General features: G+C 40.1%; 1 protein-coding gene across 7 annotated transcripts in view; it reads right to left on the bottom strand.

Moving 5' to 3' along the window:
• The window catches only part of NF1 (neurofibromin 1), a 248,199-nt gene that overhangs the window by 4,103 nt on the left and 221,483 nt on the right, over positions 1–22,613 (bottom strand). For 5 of the 7 annotated variants that reach the window (XM_047831807.1, XM_047831812.1, XM_047831809.1 and 2 more), the window contains 9 exons: positions 20,962–21,093; positions 19,602–19,737; positions 17,726–17,883; positions 15,129–15,251; positions 14,608–14,738; positions 14,320–14,420; positions 12,884–13,026; positions 12,463–12,509; positions 11,032–11,248 (listed from right to left, as the gene is read on the bottom strand). In XM_047831807.1, coding sequence (XP_047687763.1) covers positions 11,032–11,248; positions 12,463–12,509; positions 12,884–13,026; positions 14,320–14,420; positions 14,608–14,738; positions 15,129–15,251; positions 17,726–17,883; positions 19,602–19,737; positions 20,962–21,093 — 1,188 coding nt within the window. Of the gene's footprint in view, positions 1–9,584; positions 9,684–11,031; positions 11,249–12,462; positions 12,510–12,883; positions 13,027–14,319; positions 14,421–14,607; positions 14,739–15,128; positions 15,252–17,725; positions 17,884–19,601; positions 19,738–20,961; positions 21,094–22,613 lie in introns of all 7 variants that reach the window. The other 2 variants (XM_047831817.1, XM_047831810.1) reach the window with 2 other exon arrangements.

The following is a 22,613-nucleotide window of genomic DNA, read 5'->3' as shown; positions in this document are numbered from 1 at the left end:
TTGCAGAAGATACTGAAATTTGTCATTTCAAAGAAAGGAAGATTTTTTTTTTTTTTAAATCACAGTGCCTGTCTCAAAGGAACTCAAATATTTACTGAGAATATATGACAAAGGTTATACTGTAGAATCTTTTTTAAAAATACTTATTTTGAGAGAGAGAGTGTATGTATGAGCAGGGGGTGGGGGAGGGGGAGAGAGAGAGGAAGAGAGAGAGACTCCCAAGCAGGCTCCATGCTGTCAGCGCAGAGCCCGACGTGGGGCTCGAACTCACAAACTGTGAGATCATGATCTGAGTGGAAATCAAGAGTTGGACACTTAACCAATTGAGCTACCCAGGTGCCCCTGTAGAATCTTTGCTTTAACCTTTTCAACTCTGGCATATCACTTCATGTTCTGCACCTAAAATAGATGCCATTCGTTTCTTTCACGGAGGAGATTTAACCTCCAGAAACTGGGCCCTACGATGAATTTTATCAACAGTCCAAGCAGTGACTTCATAAAAGTAACCGGAAGCAAAACACAACATAGTTAATCAGATTAGTAAAGATTACAAATTAGGTAACAGAATAGTGGTGACCCTGGGAAGTAGTGACTGGAAGGGGGAATGTAGGTAGTTTCTTGGGGGTGTTGGCAATGTTCTGTTTCTTGATCTGGATGTTGGATTTTTAAGTGTTCACTTCTTAAAAGTTCACTAGGTTGTAAATTTGATCTGTGTATTTTTCTGTGACGCTTCAGCAAAATTTACCAAAATAATTACTGATTATACCCACCTATGGTATAACTTGGTGGGACAGCAGAAAGCTGGAGGGCGTGTTGGCAATTTGTATCAAAGTGCAAAGTACTGGTCGATATTTATGGATACAGAAAGATGACCATGATTTAGTAAAAGTAGAAAAAAAAAAAACACAAAAAAAGCTGGGAAAACACCTGCCAGAATACGTTATTTCTGGGTAGCGTTAATTCAGGTAATTTTTACCTAATTCTTATCATACCATTTGATTTTTAAAATAAACATGAAATCTGAGGATGAAAAAATACCCACTTTTGGACCCAGGACCATTTCAAGCCAAGAAGGCTTCATGTTACAGAAGACGGACATAGATCCAGACATCTACTTATTGGCTCATGAAAAGGAAGCGAATTTGTGATGACCTTCTAGGAGCCACATATCATTTAGATTTGGCCCTGAATTCCATTCAGAGTGTAAGGCCAGACGTGCACAGGCTCAACAGGGGTTTGCTGTCTCGAACTTGCCACAGGAAGGCGGACACTTGCTAGTGTTTCTTTATGAGAGCGTGCACCGGGCTGCAAGTCTGAGTGCAGAGTCAGACGGCGCCCCCCACCCCTCCCTGGGAGCCGAGCACAGGGAACCAGCATCTGGAATCTGTCCCGTTCTAACCATGTGTGCAGAAAGGTGAATGGAAGAAAGCGCACCACGGTGTTCACAGAACGCTTCTCTGGGTGACACAATTCTGGATGAGCTTTGTCCTCGTCTGCGTGTTTATTTGCATCTTCCTCAGGCGATTTTTACAAAAATAATAACAAAATGCAAAGAAGGCTGCTCATCATCTCTAGCGTGCCCTGAGCTCTGCAGTGTGTGTTTGTGCGGGCTCTTTCCATTGCCACGCCTGTCTCCGTTAGATACGTCCAACCCATTTTTTTCTCCTCTCCATTTCCTTCCTGATGCCTTCTGCAGTCTCCTGCCAGAACTTTCTCTCTCTCTCTCTCTCTCTCTCTCTCTCTCTCTCTCTCTCCTTGCTTCTAGAGGGCATTTGTATCTCTTACAGTCTCCCTGCACCACCAGTTGTGTCTACATCTTATTTCCTCTATGCCCAAAAAAGCAAAGATTATTTATTATTCATTTTCCTTTTCCTTTAGGATCTAGTTGCTATCTTCTTCAGTAAATATGGGCTGAAGGGAATGCTACCAGTTTTAAATGTGATCGCTGTAATTCAGAGCCAAAAAGCGTGCAACCCCTGATCTCGAGGGTGTGGTGTCATATATGGAGTGGAAAAGACAAAAATAATTTTTTTTTAGCTTTTTCCATCCGAAATTGCCATGAATTCAGTGCATATGACCTTCCATTTCCTTAAATCTGCATGGGGCCTACAAGTTCGAGTCCACAGTTCCTTACCTGGGGTCCTATCCTTCATAGAAAGTTAAGATTCAGGCAAAACGAGGATTTAAGAAGAGAAGAGTCTGAAAACAACTGGGAGACAGCCATCAGGAGGAGCTCAGCGTGGGCAACCACGAGGAGGGCCCGTGGCTCTCTGGCAGCAATCCGCCACTCTGGCAGCAATCCGCCAGCCTGGGGCTTGCTCTCGTGTGCACACCTTTGAGACAGCCTTGCCACTGCTGGGCTGGGCTCACTCCAGGGAGAAGGCACTCGTTCATTACACTGCGAGGGGGCAATGCTTCTGCGGAGGCACAAGGGCCTGCTCACTGATATTCCCAGAATGAAAATCACAGAAGGTGTAGTCATAGACTAAGTCACTAGGGTGAAGGTTTCTCCAAAGAAATACTAAGGATCTTCTATTTTCTGTCAAGCGAGTAACTTTCAGACCTCTAAATAAAAATTTAAAAGGCTTATTTATTTCCTGTTAAATGTTAAGGATAGAAAGCAAGCTATAACGTTTAGACCTTTACTATGTAAAGAAAAGAAACGGGACGGAGATGTATCAAAATGTTAAACATTTATAATATGTATAAAACACAGTAAAATGTTAGAGTGGTGGGATTAAGGGTGATTTTTTTCTTCTATTTTTCTGAATTTCCTCATCCCCCCCCCCCCCCCCGAATGAGCACCTGTTCCTTTGGTTAAAAATGTTAAAGTATCACTGACTTTGTCCCATCACCCACAGCCAAAAGCCTCCAGGCTATGTTAGAGGTTGATGTCCTACTTCTGCCCTCATATTAATTTTCATCTCAATTCTTGTTATTGTATGTGTGTTTTCTTCCTACTCGGTGACCCGACTCTACGAGCCACACACAGGTAAATGTGGCATAACTGTTTCCTAACTCCACAGCAAAACTGTTTTACTTTAAAGGAGAAGCTGATATAAACATCTTGGAGGGTCATATGTAAGAAAAAAATCAATTAAAAATGCATTACATTTATACCAGGGTGCAGCATCTTGGAGAAGCCAAGTTAGAACGAAACAGAGAGATCGTGGTGCCCAGTTCTGGCATTTTGGTTTCCGGTTTGCACATTTGAGAATTTTGGCAGCATTCTTTCTTTTTGCTCTCTACAATGACATCTAGAAAGCTCTCTAGACACTGGTGAGGGATCTGGTCTTGGCATCCCAGAGGAAGAACTCTCAGATGGCCAGCCAGACTGCTCAAATGGAGACAGGATCTACCCTCGACCAGTACAGGTGATGCTTTGAATTAGGAAGCAGACCCTGGTGTTGCCCCTCTGAGGCTTTGCAGTCTGGTCTCTCTTAGGCCCCTAAGCAACGGCTTACCCTTCTGACTCTCAGTGGGCACAAGAGCAAAGCTGCCTGAGGTGATAGAAACCCAGAGGCCACCACCTGAATGAAACAAAGGTAAAAACTTGCATGGTCCTGATTTCCTAGTTTCAGTCCCCCCCCCCCCCCCCCGCCCCGCACCCCCATATGGGCTGTGGTCAAACACGCAGCCAGTTACAGACATGCAGGACAGAAGAAGCTGGAAATTCTCTAGAGCAGTGTATTAATAAGCACTATGCTTCAATGAATTGTGGTGGTTCCAGATAAAGATGAAATCCTAAACAAAAGGTGTTATTGGCCAGACTTTAGGAAATCAAGAAGGAAAAATGATTACATGACATAATAGTTATTGAAGTTATAAATCTATCTCCTCTGCTCGAACATGAGTTCCTTGAAGGCAGGTATCATGGTTTATATATTTTGACAGCTAGGGATAGGTCTAACCTAACATATAATAAAACACTCCATTTTTAAAATTCACCTATTTTTTTTTTTAAAGACCAAAATGTTTTCCCCACACTGGAACCTATACTTTCATGAAATAATAAAAGGACTGAACCCCTTTTAGTTCTTGAGAAGCCAAAGAAAAATGGGTTAATTTGTGAGAGGTCACACAACAAAAAGACTAAGAAGTCAAGTCTCACACAAGCTGCACAGGAGCTCTGGTAGGTTACCTGACCCCGCGTTGCTTAGTTGATTACATACGTAATATGGCAAACCTGTCAGAAAAGTCTTAAGACATATATGAGAAGGCAAACACATCAGAGGGCTCATTTATTACAGACAAGGAAGCAAACATGTCAGAAGACCCAGGTTTGAGTCTTGGCTGGATCAGAACCTAACTTTAGGTTTTAGTTCTTAATCTGTCAATTAAGGGTAAGAGTAGAATTGCCTATTTCCAAGGGCTGTTAGAAGAATCAGACAAGATAATCCATGTGAAGACTTCTTGCACACAGATAAGATAACCACTACAGAAATCAAGACGCTCTTGACACCTGAAATAAAAAAGACCACGTGACGTACTGAAAGGAGTATTAGAACAAATGCAGAGGACTCGAATTTTACACTGGAACGTGCATACTAGGATGTGTACTTAGGACAATGGGATTAAGCACAAAACACAAACCTTTGAAGAAGAGGTAACAATAGCTTGTTCTTACGGTATAGTAAATACTTTCGTGGAGACATGTTAAGTCCATGTTTGGAAATATTTGTACTTTAAGCTAGATATACAAACTTGTAACTCTAAGAATTAACAAAAATTTTTATGGACTTTTCCTCAATTGCCATTACTTCTTTTTGTATTAGGTCTAACCTTTTTGTGTAATAGTTATAGGAGAGTAAAAGAAGAGGAGACAGCTTTTATAAATTAAACATAAGTGCATCGCATTTTTTTCTTCTTAGCCCTCAGAACTAAGTACAGGCCGCATTCCTTTTTTTTAAATATGGGGCTAGAGTACACGGGCAGCTTTAATTTGTAAGGAAATATTGGGATTGGGTTTACATTGGTATTGGGGGAAAACAAGTACTTCTAAGCTAGAAACTCTTCCTCAAACGACTTACCCTGCTCTCCCTATTAACTGTCCCTGGGGTGACCCTGCCTGCGTCGGCCCAGGGCTGGGACCGCATGTTCAGTGCTGGGGGCGGCGCAGGGGAGGGCGGGTATAAGCAGCTCCTCACGGAGACAGACTGCACGGCCCCGCAGGCCCAATAAGCACCAGACCTTACAGCGGTGGTGTTACAAGTGCCTCAGGTGCTAAGCCAAACTGTGCTTACAGGGATCGGTGAGTGAAGTCTCATGCCACGTGCCCAGGACGAGCGCGGGGTAAGCGGTATTTCGTGCAAAGCTGACGGAAGGATAGAGTACCTTGATGAGGAAACAGCTGCATGAAAACTGCCGATTTAGAGCAAGGCAGAGAAGCTTCACAGACACGGAATGGAAGGAAAAACAAAAGTGAGTGATGGCCACAGGATTTTTTAAAAGGGTGAAATACGAGTAGGTATGGGATGATTATTATGTTCCCTGGTTTTCAGAAGAAATCAGTTTTGAATTATTGAACTCGGACCATTAATCGCCTCAATATTACACTCTGTAAACAAATGTTAGAACTTCTAATTTTACGGGTAGACATGTTTTTACCACCTCCATTAGAATAATAATTTTAGTTTAAATCAAGAATTAAACTAAAAAAATTAAATGAAAAATTAAAAATTACAGCAAGCAACTGCTCAGCTTAAATTATTTTTCTCCCTGAAATACAGGATAATAATAACACAGAAAAAGAAGGGAAAAATAATCAAGAGAATGCCAAATAAAGGTCTAGGGATACCACATGCAGTTCCCTAAAACATTAAAATTGTTTCAGAGATTTTAAGTAGTCCCTAGAGAGAGGCCTTTAAGTTTCTTCTAAGAGGGAGACATTTTAAACCTGGTAAACACATCAGGAACGGTAGGGGATCAGAGCTAAGTCTAAGTGTAGAGAAATGGTTTTGACACACTGTTACCGTGCATACAACTGTCAGGGCTACTGGCTAAAGAATGCTTGTAATTCCCAGTTGCTCCACCCAGAAGGTCTGCATTTCAGAAGGAAAGTGAGTAACTTACAGGTTTGGAAACAGTCCCAAAATAAAGTGGAAGGGGTGATTTAAAAACAAAACAAAAGAAAACAAAACAAAAAACCCACTCAACCGAACAGGCTTTTGTTCTAAAAAATTCATGCTCCAATACTAAGAGTAAAATAAGCTAATCAAAGGAGGGGAAAGATCCTTTTTCTAGCAAAAACCATTTAAAATAGATCCCATGCTTGTTTGGGTTAAAAAATCAATTAACACCTCACATTATCTGAGGTCACAAATACGTTATAAAAGTTTTGTCACGACTGTTATGTGATTCTTCCAAACAAATGTCCCTTTGATCCATCAGAAAACAGTATAAAGTACAACATGGCAAGTCCCACGAAAGAGGCCAAATCAAAATAGTTATCTGTGTGCACTTTACCCCTCTTATTCTGAAATCCATTTGAGGGCAGGTATTAAGTCCTACTAGCTTCCCCGCTTCCTTAGGTCTAAAAGAGTTCCTTGCATGGATCTCTGTAGGACAAATATCTGGAGTTTTGGTTATTTTCCACAGAACACTGTAGTATTAATTTTGCACTTAAAAGCAAAGAACCTGTGTACGTGTAGAATTTGTTAGAAGGAAGTAAAAAATTTAGCTCAAAATCCAATACTGAGTGAGATCCATAGGCAAAAACCGTGATGTCGCTGGTGACCAGGGTCTCTCTCATCTTTACGTGTCCCAGAGTGCCTTAGGGTACACCTCCAAAACGGATGTTCAAATGTTTACTGAATTAAATTACAGTGTGAAAAATACTAGGAGACCTTGGCAGAGTATCAATTAAATTTTAATACACTGGAAGTGGATCTGCTTAATTTCTTTTTAATGAGTACTAATTCCATCTGGATTTTATTTCTGATACACTTGCTCTTTAATGTGCACAGAAGATGCCAGGAGACTGCACTTGAAATGGTTATAAAGCACTCAGAACTACGGCTTTAAAAAGGCTTCTTTGCTCAGCATCTACGGGAGCCACTCATGGCTTGGCCTTAAGCAAGACAGAGGGTACTCCTCCCTCCGACCCCCCGTCCCGCCCCCTGCCTGCCCCAACATTTTTAAGTGGATGGACCTGATTTTCTAGCTCTAATCCTGGTTCTTCCATTCAAGTCCAACTCTACCACCCTGGACCTAATAGTGGATTAAAAAATCAATTTGGAATATTCTTATATATGAGAGAGTAAATTCCATGGATTCTCTTCAGGGTTCTCTTAGTGGCATTTGGGAAAATCTGAAGAGGCAAAGTTTTATGTCCATTTGGCTAAAAGGTCCACAGTTAATACAATTTTACATGCACTGAACTCCACCGATGGCACCACCGATGCCAAATTCAATTTCAACTAGGGAGGGAGTCAGAAAACAGCCATTTACACATTTTAAAATATAGATTTATCAAATAATCCTCCTTGTGCTAAGGGGATAGACAAGTGAGCTAATGATAATTTGTCCAGAAGAATGCATTTTCAGAGGCAATTGCTTTGTGTAAGTAAATGACCATCCCTTCCTCAAAAGCTGGTGGTTGATGAATTACCACCCAAAGTTTTTTTTATTTAAGTGAGGTTTAATGTTTTGGAGTGGGAGGGAGTTTATGAATCTCTTACCTAGCTGATTTGACAGCAGAGAAGGCTGGTTGGTGACCAAAAAGAAAATACAGCCGAGTGGCCGACCCTGCTAAGGAACAAAGATGTAGACAGCAGTGCCTTGATCGACAAGGAAAGTTTGCAGCGAAGAGCTGGGCTCTATGCAGATCAGCAACCGTGGCTTTTTGACATAGGGCAACAGAGACTTCACCTGCTTACAGCTCAGGAGACTGGGCGCAGATTAATGTTGGGTAATTTGATGGCAAGCCACATTTGTGTTCCATTTCAGGGGGTGACATCGAGTTTCTTTAAATACTTACGCTTGGGACTTGGCTAATGGGAGTGGAGAGAGGGAAATATTTTGCTTTTTATACAGCCAAACAGCAAAGTTGAAATGCTAGGCTGAGTTAGGAATCTGGGTAAGATTCATCACCTCTTTCAGCCCTTTGATATCAGCAAATTCCACTCCATAAAGAACAGAGGGGACAGGAATCTAAGATTACATGTAGCTAGAGATACAAAGCAGTATACCTAATTACAAATGAAGCATTAACTCTTACAGAGGTAATTCCATAAGAGCAAAAGACAAAAGTGCAGCAATTATATACATAGATAAACCAGGATCCCTTCATAGACATGAGCCCACAATTGAAAGATAAAAATGGGTTTGTTTCATTGGAGAGTGACATCACTACTGAAAGGACAACCACCTTCTCCAAAAACATGCGGTAAATGAATCTGGTAAACCAAGGACACACGATTTGCAATTGAGAGCTAGGAATTGCTGAACACCACGATTTTACGTAATTAATTCTATTGCTTTTAAAGCTTCAGTTTCCTTTGAGCATAGTGGCAGGTTTCCAGAGTGTGGCAGTCCATTCAAGCAGCCGTCTGAAGAACTACTGGGAGTGACACTCCTGGTTGAAAACCGTAACCAAAAAATTGCTTCTCAGCCTTTTGGCTAAGAGTACGTATAAAACTAACAAAAATCATACATACTATTTTCTGATTTTTATAAACAGTTCTAAATAAGAGGTTGCAGGGTAGGGCTATTTTTTTTTTTTTTTAAACCAATACAGGATATGAGCAATTAATCAACTAGCAGGGGAACCTGTACTGTTACCTTTATTCTCAATCTGATTACTTTACTGTCTCCATTAGTGGGCAAAGATGGGCAGAAATCTCCCTAACAATTAGTCCGGGTGTAAAAAACAAAAAAGAGTTAATATAAAAACAAATAATCATTTTGACAGGTTTAACACCACTTTAGTAGCCCAAGAGCCAAAAGTTTGATGGAAATAGACCAAACTTTAAAAAAACAAGAGGACAGTATAGACAGAGTCTACACATTTCTGATTGTCATTAACATTACAAACAACAAGGAACCCAGAAAACAGCCCTACAGAAGAAAAGGAGCGGTGGACTTAGGGTGAGGCAGGTGGAAGTAATGAGACAGCAATAAATAGACACATAAACGAAAGAAAAAGGGAGATGAAGGGAAGGAAGAAAGGTGATGGATACGTCACAGATACGGAAGACAATGTATGCGGTAGAGCACTAGCGTTGGTTCTGGAGAAGAACTGCATGATAAAGCAATTACCTTCACTCTTCTAAACCTTAATTACCCCATCACCCTCAACCCTGGCGGGCCTAGAACTAAATTATCTCTGTAGTTCTCCTTAGCTCCCAAATGCTAAGATTTGGAGGGGATGGTGATGGTGAGGGAAAGAATTCAGTGGCTGGAATATCTAGAAGAAAGTGTATTTTAAGTTTTTCCCTGGCTTTAATGGTTGGAACACTGATAATGGGTCAAGATCACAGGCATACCCTAGGGCAGTGCCTCTCACACTCCAGTGTATGTAAGGATCACCCAGGGTGTTTATTAAAGCAGACTGCTGGTGGGGCCCCACTCTTGGACTTTCTTACGTAGGAGGTCTGCAGTGGGACTGTAGCACCTGCATTCTAGCGAGCTCCCAAATGACGCTGATGCTGGTCTAGGAATCACACTTGGAGAAACACTGTCCTCTGGAATAAGGGACACAGGGCAAAGGAACATGGTTATATGCGGAAGGGAAGTTGGCCAGATTTCTTTTATTTCTTGGAGGAAAAAAGAAATGCAGTAAGGTGACTGATAAATAAATGCTGGACCAAATGGTTTGTTTCCTCTGCTAACCAAAGCTTTGTTGTTGACCAGAGCTTAACAGATGGATACAGGTTATTTAATGAGACGGTTTATCATGCGAATTGGCTATTATACTTGCCGAGTTCTTCAGGCCTTCGAAATTATGCATGTTTAAATATTCAGGCAAAACTAGGATTATAAACTTGGGGGTTCTACTTATGTGTCTTGAACATCACAAAATAGGAGTAATACATTACTTGGCTTTTAAAAAGAAAATCCATGCTAACACCTAAAAAAGAACAGTGTATAGTACCTTTTCCTTATAGAATGAGCTGCTTCCTAAGTAGAATTTTCAGATAATGGAACTTTAAACGCAAAACCTTTTTTAAACATTTTTTACCATTTCAGAAGGGTATCATTCTGAATAGCAAACATGACTACACAGAAGCTTTCCCTCACTACCCACTGTCATCATCATATACAGTGGCATCAGTTCTGTCCTGAGTAACACCTTTGATGTGGACCAGAGGTGTATGAAAACATTCACTGGGACACTGGATGAGCCCAGGAGTCGGTAAAGTTTGCCATCCCTGCCATCTTGTGTGCCTCAGCCCTGCTCAAGCTATTAGCTGTTCCTTCTCAGTGTACCCACTTCTTGGCTGCGTGTTTGCATTGGCATATTTTTCCCATGTGGACCTAAGAGTGACTCCATGGTAAAGGAACACACTTATGAGCTTGAAGATGTTATTTTCTTGAGATGGCTTTTTTCTGGTTGTTAATTTACAGATTTTCAGGTTGGTCTCTGGATAGTTGAGTTGTTGCTGGCAATGGGGAGAGGGGGTATTACTGTACTTTGTGTATTTTTTGGATATGGTATGCTGTACCAGAGACGTAGAAGCCCTTAGGGCAAGGCTAATATATCTAGGAAGGGAATTCTAATTCTCTTCACTTACAGGGTAAGGTAACAGAGGTTGCTCTTCCTGGCCAAATTCTAAAAAATTATCAACCTTAGAACACTATGTGAACACTAAACATTTCACTATCTTATGAATAACTGTTTGAAAGTAGAAAGCTTTATAGAATAACAAAATTCAAGTCAACTCTAAGGTAAAGAAGAAATGTAAGATGAACCTCATGATCAAAAGGAGCAAAATGTACTATAAATATACTATAACCTGATAACAAGGGAAGTCCTGATGTTGGTATATTAATAGTATTGCTCAAATTTATATAAAGATTACATTTACTAACCTGGGGAATGCTGGGAAGTTGCGAGTGAGGTCATGGAATTAGAAAGGTTAAGGTTAGCAGTGATACTAAGCTGGCTCTGCACTGCAGGAGGATAAGGAGAAGTGGGTGTCAGGAGGGACTCCTCACTGGTTTCTTCATCAATTCCAGGCAAATACGTGTCAATCAAGGCATCAAGAAACTTAACAATAAGCTCAGCATAGTCTGGGATTTGGGTTTGCTGTAATGGAAAATATAGGAAATTATTTTAGCTCCATTCTTTTTTTCTGTAAATCCCCTCTGAAGCCACAAAAGATTAACTCAATTTTTGTCTTGGGCTTAATGTACTGTTTTTCTTCTTTTGTATTCTGCAGCGCTAAAAGGGGGCGGGGAGAGGTTGGTGTCGTATTTCAAGACTACCATGGGACTTAATGTGGGGAATTTTATTTGGCTTACACCTACAGCTTCCGAATGAACCTGTAATTACTGAAAGCCATGCAGAAGCAAAGACGGCATTGATCCTGAGACAATAAAACCATCAGGAATGATGTCTAGTCAGTTTTCCAAAACAGAGAAAACGAACAGAGTATCATCATTCCAGCTGCCATTTACATATTCGACTAACTGAACACTGGGAAGGGCAGAGAACTGCGTGCAACTACACACATTCCTGCACGATATACTTACTTCTAGGAACTCAGACCCATTTTAAAAATCACAACGTTGGCATATCAAAAGATATTCAGTAATAACTGAACAAAATAAAAATGAAATACTGAATTCATAAAACTAGGACACTGCACTAGGAATTGGGGGGAGGGGGGGAGAAACAGAAGTCCTGCCTTCAAGGAATCTCAATCTAGAGGAACCAGTCATAGAATCATCAAAAACACATTTATGTAGCACTATATCAACTAACGCCAATCAAAGAAAAAAATGAGTAGAAACAAACAAGGATATATTCAGGGAAGAATGAATCTAATCCAACAGGTTGGAAGGAAAAATGTTTTCAGGAGGTAATTTTTTTTTTCATTATGTAATTTTTTTAAGAACGGAGATTGAGTTGAAATATAACATTATATTACTTTTGGGTCACGAGGTAGATTTTAGCCACAGGTAATGCTCCTTTCTGATTACAAGATACTTAAGTGTATGCATTACGATCATCAAACACATGAGTGACCGAGAGCAGAAAACTTTGCAGAAGTTCATCACACCCTTCTGAAAAGTCAAGCCTAAGTGGAACTGAGTTGTTTTTTGGTAAAAACTAATATATAAACCTATTAAAGGTGCTGCCTCTTGGAAAGAGTCTATGGTGGAAAACATTTTAGAAAAATAATGTGTTTATTGTGAGTCATCATTCTGGTTTTCAGAGTATTGTATGTTCTCAGAGCAGGTACACTAATATGAATAAAAACTTTCATTTTGTCAGTAGAGAAAAAAATATTTTCTTACCTTTGAAAAGGGTCCTGCAAACCGCCACAAGCCATTAAAACCAAAACCTGCAACAAATCAAATGTTACTCTTACAACAAGCATGATACTCTCTTACTCTTAACAGAAATTAAGTAAGTTGTACAGTTGATGACATTTAAAACCTACACACATTTGAAACCTTTTTTTTTTTTACAATGAATGTCAGGGTAGATTAAAACTCACTTAAACTCAGTATAAAACCATATTGCAATTTTAAAAAGTTGTAAACCACAACTTTGTATTGTATTGAACAACTGAACACGCGATGAAAAGAGTCAGAAAACGGCATATGGAGAGAGAAGTATGAACAAGCCGATCCCTTATAAAGAATTCTTTAGTCATGCATTCTGTAACAGCGCTCATTTTAGCAAGTTCATCAACCATCCTCCTGAGACATTTACTTTGCAGGTACGATGTCTGGTACTGTGGTGGAGATTCCTCATGGTACACCACACTCTGCACAATTCCATGAATTGGATTTAACAAATTTGGATCTTGGCACAATGACAACAGGGTGTTGATCTTAGAGTCCAACAAATTGTGTCTAAAAAAAAAAAACAAAAACAAAACACAGGAACATTTTAAAGGAAACTTACATGGTAATATACACTGGAAAAGATCATATATTCCCCAGAACAACGTGATAAAGATGAAGGGAGAGGGGTGTTTTTTTTACTTTCTGGTGCTTTTCCAATTTTCTACAATAAACGTATGAATTTATTTTCGTGGTTTGTCCTTTTTAGTCGTCAAGAAAAATATGGTAAAAGCAACCAACTAGTACTGCCATGCAACCGTGTTTAATTATATATGGTGACTGTTTGCTCAAGACAAGGATGGCTTCTGTCATTTGACATGTTTTAGGACCATTTCTTTCTGCTGACTGTTGATATGTACCCAGGGAGTTAAAACTAAATTTAATATCAGTCACTTTAGGAAAGCAAAATTAATTTGGAGGGGTGGAACATATGATCTATTCAAAATTAAGAGGAAATTAACTATGTCTAACCCGGCCACACTCCATTAATAGAAATAACCAAGAGCCAACTATATAAAATTCTGACATTTTAAAATGAGATTCAACAAAAGTAAGGATACAATGATACTACATAGAAGGTCTAGATCAGGAATAGAATATCCCATGTTTCTTTGGGTTATTTAGATTTGAATACTTTTTTTTTTTAATTTTTTTTTTAACGTTTATTGATTTTTGAGACAGAGAGAGAGCATGAACAGGGGTGGCTCAGAGAGAGAGAGAGGGAGACACAGAATATGAAACAGGCTCCAGGCTCTGAGCTGTCAGCACAGAGCCCGATGCGGGGCTCGAACCCACGAACTGCGAGATCATGACCTGAGCCGAAGTCAGATGCTTAACCGACTGAGCCACCCAGGCGCCCCTAGATTTGAATACTTTGAGGCTAATATGATCTTTGCTCTTCAGAGAGAATAAAAGTCATCTCCTATATAGAAGGTTAATTTTGTTTTCACTCAGCTGTGGATAAACACACAAGCTCTACCAAAAAAGAAACCAAAACAGGTACATACAGCATCTAACAGTTTGCTGCTAAGTGAGGGAATGAACAATGCTCATCAGGATGAAGCCTTCAGAAAATCAACAAGATAAAAAAAAAAAAAAAAAGTTTTCACTAATAGGCCAAAACTAGTCTTGGCCCCCACTAAACCACTGTCTGTCTCTAAGCTGAAATCTCTATCACACTGTCTCGTATCCCCCCCACTCCACAACCGGTGAACATTATTGGATGATACTTTGCCTGAGCTTTTATAAAACGCATGACTTCAAGATAGATACAAAAGTCAAACACAAACAAGAGATACTTACACGACTGGAAAAACCTTGGGGAAAACAACACTGGCTTCCGCTAAGTATTCATAAAGAATTCGCTGATCAAACTCATCCGTGGTATATTTTACCAGCGTAGCCTGCCAAAGTGCAAAAAAGTCAACAAAACACATTTTATTCTGTGGCTGAACTGTTATCTGTTCTGGTGAGAGGCAGAAGACCGTCTTCCTTTTCATGTTTTTAATATTTAAGGGCCTCCCAAGAATAGACTGCAATAAAAACTTGAGGGCAAAAAACCCACCCCCCGCGAAAGGTCAAAAATTTTACCAGAACGGTAAGAAGAAGCGCTTGGATCTTTGGATCAGTAAGTACTTCTTCATCCAAGAGAACATTTGATTCAGACACCGAAACTTTACGCAAATGCGGGTGTTGTTGTGATGAGGAAATCCGCTGAGTTTCTGCAGTGAGATACGGATTAACACAATCAGCTGTATTAACCGAACATTCACACCAGATACCACTTCACCTAACATTTTACTGTTACTTCTATAATTCAATAGCTTTTTAGCAGGTACTTAAAACAGCAACATCAATATCTTACAGAATTAATATTCACCTACACAGAAGTTCTGGCCAGCTGTTTACAATGCTGTATATCATATATATGATTACTTTTTATACAGGTTTCAGGAATACTTTCATTTTAAGGACTGTATAGCTTATCTTCTGAACAAGAGCAAACGCGTCTATATTTCATCCTAAAGACTCTAAGAAATGGCTGGAAAGCAAATATGGCTCTCCCATCTTATTTTCAATGATCTAGATCAATTATTAACTCTGTTTCTCACCCATTTCATAATCAGTTTCTGCTACTCTCCTCATTTTGGGGGGTGTTGTGATCCCTGATTCCATTTCTTGCCTTTTAGGAGCCTTTGTGTCTGATATCAAGTGATCAAAACTTTTCCTTGTTCCTATAAACAAAAGTTACAGAATATGGCAGTTCATTAACCACAGTGTCTGTGAATAGGATTTATACTGAAAAGAAAATGTTTGGACATCAAGTGTTTAAGTTTTCATTTAAGGACCCAAAGAAAGCTCAAACACATCCCTGGGGGCAGAGTCTCGCTCCTTTAGTTTCCATCTTGTCAAGGAATTTTGGCCCCATGGCTTTCCATGTCAGGACCGGATGTACCTCATTGGTCCAAATTAAACTGAGATTACATTCACCACACTGGAGGTAACCAACTCTGCCAACAAGTACAACGTTTGGTGATGAGTATAGGGGTATGCACTGTTCAGCTGCAAAGATCAACTATGTCTGAACAGCCTTTTCTCAATTTAAGAAATTCTGCTCGTGGCAAGAATTAGTCATTAGCATGAAAATTTTCCACATGTGGGCAAGATCAAAGTTTGATTTTAACGTTTCAGTTTTGAAAACAACATTTGCATGCCTGAAAGTACTGAATAATAGATATACTGGGACATGCTTCAAAAATGGCAAGTAGCACCGTCTCCACTTGGCTTTGAGTCTAAGTCACGTATCGCACTACATGAAATACCTTTCTCTTATTTCAAGTAATGAAGGTGAGGGGTGCCTGGGTGGCTCAGTCGGTTAAGCGCCCGACTTTGGCTCAGGTCACAATCTCGTGGTCTGTGGGTTCGAGCCCCACATCGGGCTCTGTGCCGACAGCTCAGAGCCTGGGGCCTGCTTCGGATTCTGTGTCTCCCTCTCTCTCTACCCCTCCCCTGCTTGCACTCTGTCTCTCTCTCTCTCAAAACTAAATAAACATTTAAAAAAAAATTTTAAGTGGTGACAGTGGACTATTTAGACTTGCACTAAGTCTCGTCCGTTCTACTTCAGACATCACCACACACCTGACCCCTCTTCTCCATTCTCTCATTGCTCCTGCCTTAGTGTAGGTCCACACTGTCTCTTGTTTGGATGCTCTATCAATCCCTTATGTGGTCCTTTTGCCAAACATCTCTGACTATTTCTCCACATCACAGCCAGAAAAACTTGCCTAAAAACAAAATTTGGTAACAACCCTTCCATGCTTAAAGATCCCTGCTGGGTACAAAAGGCTAAATCTCTTAACGCGGCATATAAAGTCTCCCGCATGTCACTCCCCTCTCTTGAACACTCGCCTTCCTCACCCTGTATGTGTCAGGCAAGTGCACAGTAAATCTTCAAGACCCAAAAGTTCAAAAAGTTCAAAGTTACTTCCTCTCTGCAGTGTTTCCTAATTTCCCCAGATCCTCAGTTTCCCCTCGGCAAGGCATGTTACTTAGCGGCACTTGGGGATGCTTTCGTAATCAGTGGATTATAAGCCTAGCTACCAAGCTATGAGCTCTTCAAGGCAGAGACCATAACTTTTTCATCTAGCACATGGGCTAACTGAATTCAATAGTACGTTTTCTCTAAAGTTAGTTTTGCACTTACAACTTCCTTACCATGAAAATCCAGAATTACAAAACACGAAGTAACTAGGAAACTCCTAGAAGACTCTTTTGTGACAAAGTATAAACAGAAAGAAACTCAAACAAAAGGTAACAACCCTATGTGACTAGTGACAGTGATTAACCTTCACGGTTTCTATTTCTTTCATGGCTCACTAGCAGATTATTTATTTCACACTTCATTGTTTGTTCACTGTTTTCCTTATGAACAGAAACATTTTCCCAATACCCAAAGATATTTAAAAATATGCTTGTATGGATAACTGAGACCCACTGAGCCATTCATGGTCACTGAAATATGGATCCCAAGGTATTCTAGAAACAATTCCAACTTCAGACAAAGTTCCTCTGTGGTGGCATGAGGTCAGTGAGCTCTCTCATTATTTACTTTCAGTTTTTGTAAAGGGAGAGGGTTTCACAGAATTTTAGGTATACCTCTCTCATCGACAAATGCTGATGTAACTGAGCAATCTTCATTTTCAAAAAGAATCATATAGTAATAAAAAATACAGTAATCAAAAAAATCTTACTTTGTTGTCTTTTTAAAGAAAAGGTGGCAAACAGCATTATTACAGCTTCATAGCATATTGATGTATTCTGCCCTCAGGCGATACTTTTGGGGAAATATATTGTTAAAGGCCCTGCATCTGAGTGCGGCCAGACTCCTCCTTTCTCGGGCTCATGTTTCCCCAACTCCCATTTCCCTGCTGCCCGGCCAAGGCAGAAAAAAATGAGGATAAGCACAGTATTTCATCTAGGAATCAGAAAAAACTGGTTCAAGATCCTGTTCTCATTTGTCTGTTTAACTGATATGGCTTAACTGACGTATCTATCAAACTCTCTTGTAATTGGCATCAAAAACTTTGCTATATCAAAATGGGAAATTTTGATAATTTTGAACAGCTTTGAATAATCTTCCAAGAGTGAAAGTATCTGGCCATTAAAAAAAAAAAGTTTAACAAACTCTATGTAATTTAGATAAACTAACCCAGCAACTTCTTCGTGTTGGCCTGAGAAGGCTGCCCCATGTCCAAGCTCATGGACTTCCTGGCCCGGGGACTGGTCTGGCCCACGGCTGGATAGGTGGCTGCAAGGTACCCCTCAGAACCTTTGGGAGATGACCACGGCTGGTTCTCCTTTAGCGTCCTGAGAGATTTAAACAATTGAGAAGAATTAGGTAACATGGTGACAAAGACAACCACTGTTTGCCCGTCTCAATTGGCTGTCCTATTTCCCAATGACAGAAATCACTTAATTTTAAAACTGCACTTTAAAAGGCTTTGGGGGGGGGGGGCGCCTGGGTGGCGCAGTCGGTTAAGCGTCCGACTTCAGCCAGGTCACGATCTCGCGGTCCGTGAGTTCGAGCCCCGCGTCGGGCTCTGGGCTGATGGCTCAGAGCCTGGAGCCTGTTTCCGATTCTGTGTCTCCCTCTCTCTCTGCCCCTCGCCCGTTCATGCTCTGTCTCTCTCTGTCCCAAAAATAAATAAACGTTGAAAAAAAAAAAATTAAAAAAAAAAAAAAAAAGGCTTTAGGGGGGCTGCCTGGGTGGCTCAGTCGGTTAAGCGGCCGACTTCGGCTCAGGTCATGATCTCGCGGTCCGTGAGTTCGAGCCCCGCATCGGGCTCTGTGCTGACAGCTCAGAGCCTGGAGCCTGCTTCAGATTCTGTGTCTCCCTCTCTCTCTGCCCCTCCCCTGTTAATGCTCTGTCTCTCCCTGTCTCAAAAATAAATAAAATGTTAAAAAAAATAAAATAAAAGGCTTTAGGGTACAAGCTCTTAGTGTATGTCCAAGAAATATTCTCTTTCTTCCTTTGTTTCTTGAATCTATTTGGGAAATTTTCTTAAAAATTAGCACTCTTCTCCTACTTTCTTGCCACGATGTCTTATACACAGTAGGGACTCACTGATGCTTGGCAGAACTGTACCACGTTGATTTTTTAATCAGGGGAAATCAAGTCTAAACAGGCAATTGTATTCTTGGTTTAAACCAAGAAAAGCAACTATACTTTGACAAAGGAACACAAACAAACTCATTTTTTCCTTTTCAGGACAAAAAGGGCATATGTCAGAGAAATATAATCCGAGAAATGATTGAAGAATAAGACTATCGAAAACCAAGTGTGCCTGGAAAACTTCTGCATACACTGCTAAAATCTCAGTGGGAAACTGTGGAAGACTTTTTAATCGAGAAGTGGGATGGTGATAAATTGAATGATAGAAGCTCTACAGCTACACAATTACGTTCCTACATTCAACATGGTACCTAAAACTTAAAGATGTCTTTTAATTGAAAATATAGAAAGTCTCCAAAGTTTCATGTAATTTCTCCATGTTATAGTGAAAAATATACTACCCCAAACCACATACAACAGTGGGCATAATGTGATTATTCTACCAACTAAATCCACACCACAGAAAAATTTTAAGTAAGTTTAGCGTGATGGGAATAAATACAACAAATCTGTCGGCATGTGTATCTTTGCACAAATCTGCATAGCTTAGTTTTCTATCATTAAGAATGTGATGTTGCTTATATTTCATGTTGGTTTTTTCCTAGGCCCTTTCTTACAACTCGGTAATTTCAAAATCATCTCTTTTCATTACTCAACTGGTTTGTGCTTAACAGAGGCAAACTAATGTTAACATGAGCACAGTTAGATTAGAAGAAGAGAAACTTTCCTACTACTAATCCACATTAAACATGGTACGTGTGTAACAGGAGTTTTGATTTATATACTCTTCCTAGATATCTTTAGATTCCCCTATATATTACCTTCCTGATTATTCTTGCTGCCTGCCTCCACTGGCATGGAAAATTGAAACCTGATTATAATTATGTAATTATGGGAGAAGAAGTCTACTTACCTATAGCTGGGGTCGCCATGATGGATGGGATATGTATCCATAGCAACATTTTCCATTGAAATATCAGTAAGAAGAAGAGACTTTCTATGTTTTAGGCTACAGCGACTTCGAACCTCCTCAGACACTGTGAGTAAGGCTAAAAGGAAAAAGAAGGAAGATGAGAAAATTTAACAAATTTCAAGTGTGACTAAAAACAGGATACATTTCTTACAACCTCTTAGAGGGTAACAGCTGTCAGACAAGCAGAGAAAGAACCCTAGAGAGTGTGAAGTTTAAGGATATAAACCACTTAGGACAGACTTTCTTACCTTGAAAGTTTATGGTCTGTTTTGAAAGACTACATAAGTATGAAATATACTGAGATTTAATAAGTACCTTATATTTGTCAAGCGCTTTAATGTACTTTTGATCTCAACAAACACAGAAAGTGGGCAGGACAGGTACTATAAGGTCTATTTTTTAGATAAGGAAAATACTCTGAGATATTAGATGATTTGCCCAAGGTCAAATGATTCCAACAAAAAAGCTGCCACAAACTGCCGTCTCCTAAATTGGGAATCCGCACTTGCTATGTTCCAGAGCTGCATTACACGGGAGTGCTAAGTGTTGCCGAGTGGAGGAACACACACCGGGTAAGAACAAGTGGGAAGATTTAATGGGATGGTGGGGATGGGCAGACATTCCGGCTAAAACAAATGGCATTAGGAACGCACTTTTTTTTTTTAAATTTTTTTTTTTTCAACGTTTATTTATTTTTGGGACAGAGAGAGACAGAGCATGAACGGGGGAGGGGCAGAGAGAGAGGGAGACACAGAATCGGAAACAGGCTCCAGGCTCTGAGCCATCAGCCCAGAGCCCGACGCGGGGCTCGAACTCACGGACCGCGAGATCGTGACCTGGCTGAAGTCGGACGCTTAACCGACTGCGCCACCCAGGCGCCCCAGGAACGCACTTTTAAGAGGCAGAAAGGCGATTCCAAGGGGGTGGCAAGTAGATGAGCTTAAAATAGCCCATCCATCTGGAGAGGTAATAAAAACTGGGACTTAGGAAATGTAGGGAAAAGCGACAGTCAGGAGAACTGCTGAGGGGCCCAAGGATGCTAGGCTGAGGCCTTCAGATGTTATGACAGAAAACAGGGAACCATGCGGTGTCTTGAACCAAAGATGACAAAGGGAATGCATTTCAGACTTCAATGCAAGTTCTTTTATAAGGAAAAATGTTTTGGCAAAACTTAAAATTTTAACCACCACCACAGGACTGGACTCTGAACTCTTTACCCCGCCAAGCAACCAGCTGAAGGACTGACAGATGTTTTTAGATACATTCGGTAAGATTAATTTTGTCTGTTTCGTGCTTTTACCTGCCAAGTAAGCCACGCTCTGTGTGTTCACCTCAAATTTGTCACAGTTTCTATGTTTGTTGACCAGAGTCAGTAGTGTATGCAGAATTCTGACCGTTCTTGCAACAATGGCAGGTGAAGGATGCCTGTACCCTACAAAAAATAAAAACGAACAGGAAGTTAGTCCATTCTTTCAACAAGTATTCCTTGAGTTCTTACTCTCTTGATTAGCAACTCTACAGGGAAAGGAAATATAAGGGAAAACTCCTGCCTTCTGAGAACAGCTGTTTGGGAAGATAAACATACAAATGTGAATACTTAATTACAAAAAGATTAAGTACCATATATGTGTAGAAAAGAATACTGTTCCCTGGAACTCTAAGGTACCTCAGGGAGAGGAAAATTAGGAAAGATGGATGTGGTTTCAGATATTCCATTCCCTAAAGCAGTGCAGGAACTTTTCAAAAAACAAACAAACAAACAAACAAACATGTATTGGGGATCATCTTACGATATCTTTTGAAAATAGGGTTCTATTGCTTAAATTTTTTTTTTTCTTAAAGAATGACGTAGGCTGCATATGCTCTCAGAACCCAAAGAACAGGGTTGATCAGAGAGTAAGCGTGGTCTCTGGACACCTTTTAAACATGAAAGCTACTCCATTTTACAGCAGGGGATGTGGACACTGAAAACACCTGGTATATTTTTAGAAATACAGAATAGGCAAGCACTTTATCAGCCTAGTGCAACCCTTCTTTTGAATTCCTGGAGTCAGTGTAATATCTTTTGAGCAATCCCTATTCACCTTAGTGATTAAAACTATTAATATTTTTGCAGAAATTTCATAAGGTGATGAAATCAAATGTTTACATTCACATTAGTGGGTGTATGTACATGTCAGGCAAAAACTGGGGGAACCTCCATGATCCCTCCAGCGTAAGAATCATTTAAATTGATACAAAACTCTAATTATGACCAAAGCCAGTGCTGCTTAAGACCATTGGTTCATGCTAGTTCCTCATCCTAAGTCTCACTGCTCTTGCCTCTGACTCCTCACCATACGCCACTCCTATTAATGGCATAGTCTCTGGCCATGGCCGTTCCATGTTAATAAACCAAAGCTAACACACAGTGAAGTCAGCAGTGGGGAGTGGAGCCAGGGCAGGCAGTGATTGGGTTGGCTCTAAGAATAGCTGAGACCACTGCTATAAGCAATACAAAAATTTGAAGCGGGGGGGGGGGGGTAGTGTGGGGTACAAGAAAAGTGAGGTTCTGTGGTACGTAACAATGCAACTAATCAATACGTTAGAAACAAGTTGGGGAAAGTCTGTGATCAACTCTCTAAGCTGTCATTTTCTAACATAAGTTACTCAAGTTACATTTATTGATTTGCAGTCTGTCTTATTTCCAATAACCAAAAAGATACTTAGTATTGACTAATAATACAGCTATTAGGAAGTCCGGTATTTAGGGTTATTGTAGGAATCAACTCTTTTGCCTTTTAAAGGAAATCTGGTAACTGACGTGGAAATTAGGCTCTATTAAAATACATATTGAACAAAACATGGCTCAGGAAGACAGATATATTTGCAGTTAAAGTAAGACATATGAGCCAAATTATTTCAACTTATTTAAAATTATGAATTATTTTAGTTACTTCAGGCTTCCTGATA

The sequence above is a fragment of the Prionailurus viverrinus genome, chromosome E1, assembly GCF_022837055.1.
Source record: "Prionailurus viverrinus isolate Anna chromosome E1, UM_Priviv_1.0, whole genome shotgun sequence".
Classification (NCBI taxonomy): domain Eukaryota; kingdom Metazoa; phylum Chordata; class Mammalia; order Carnivora; family Felidae; genus Prionailurus; species Prionailurus viverrinus.
This window is presented reverse-complemented; position numbering and strand designations above follow the sequence as displayed.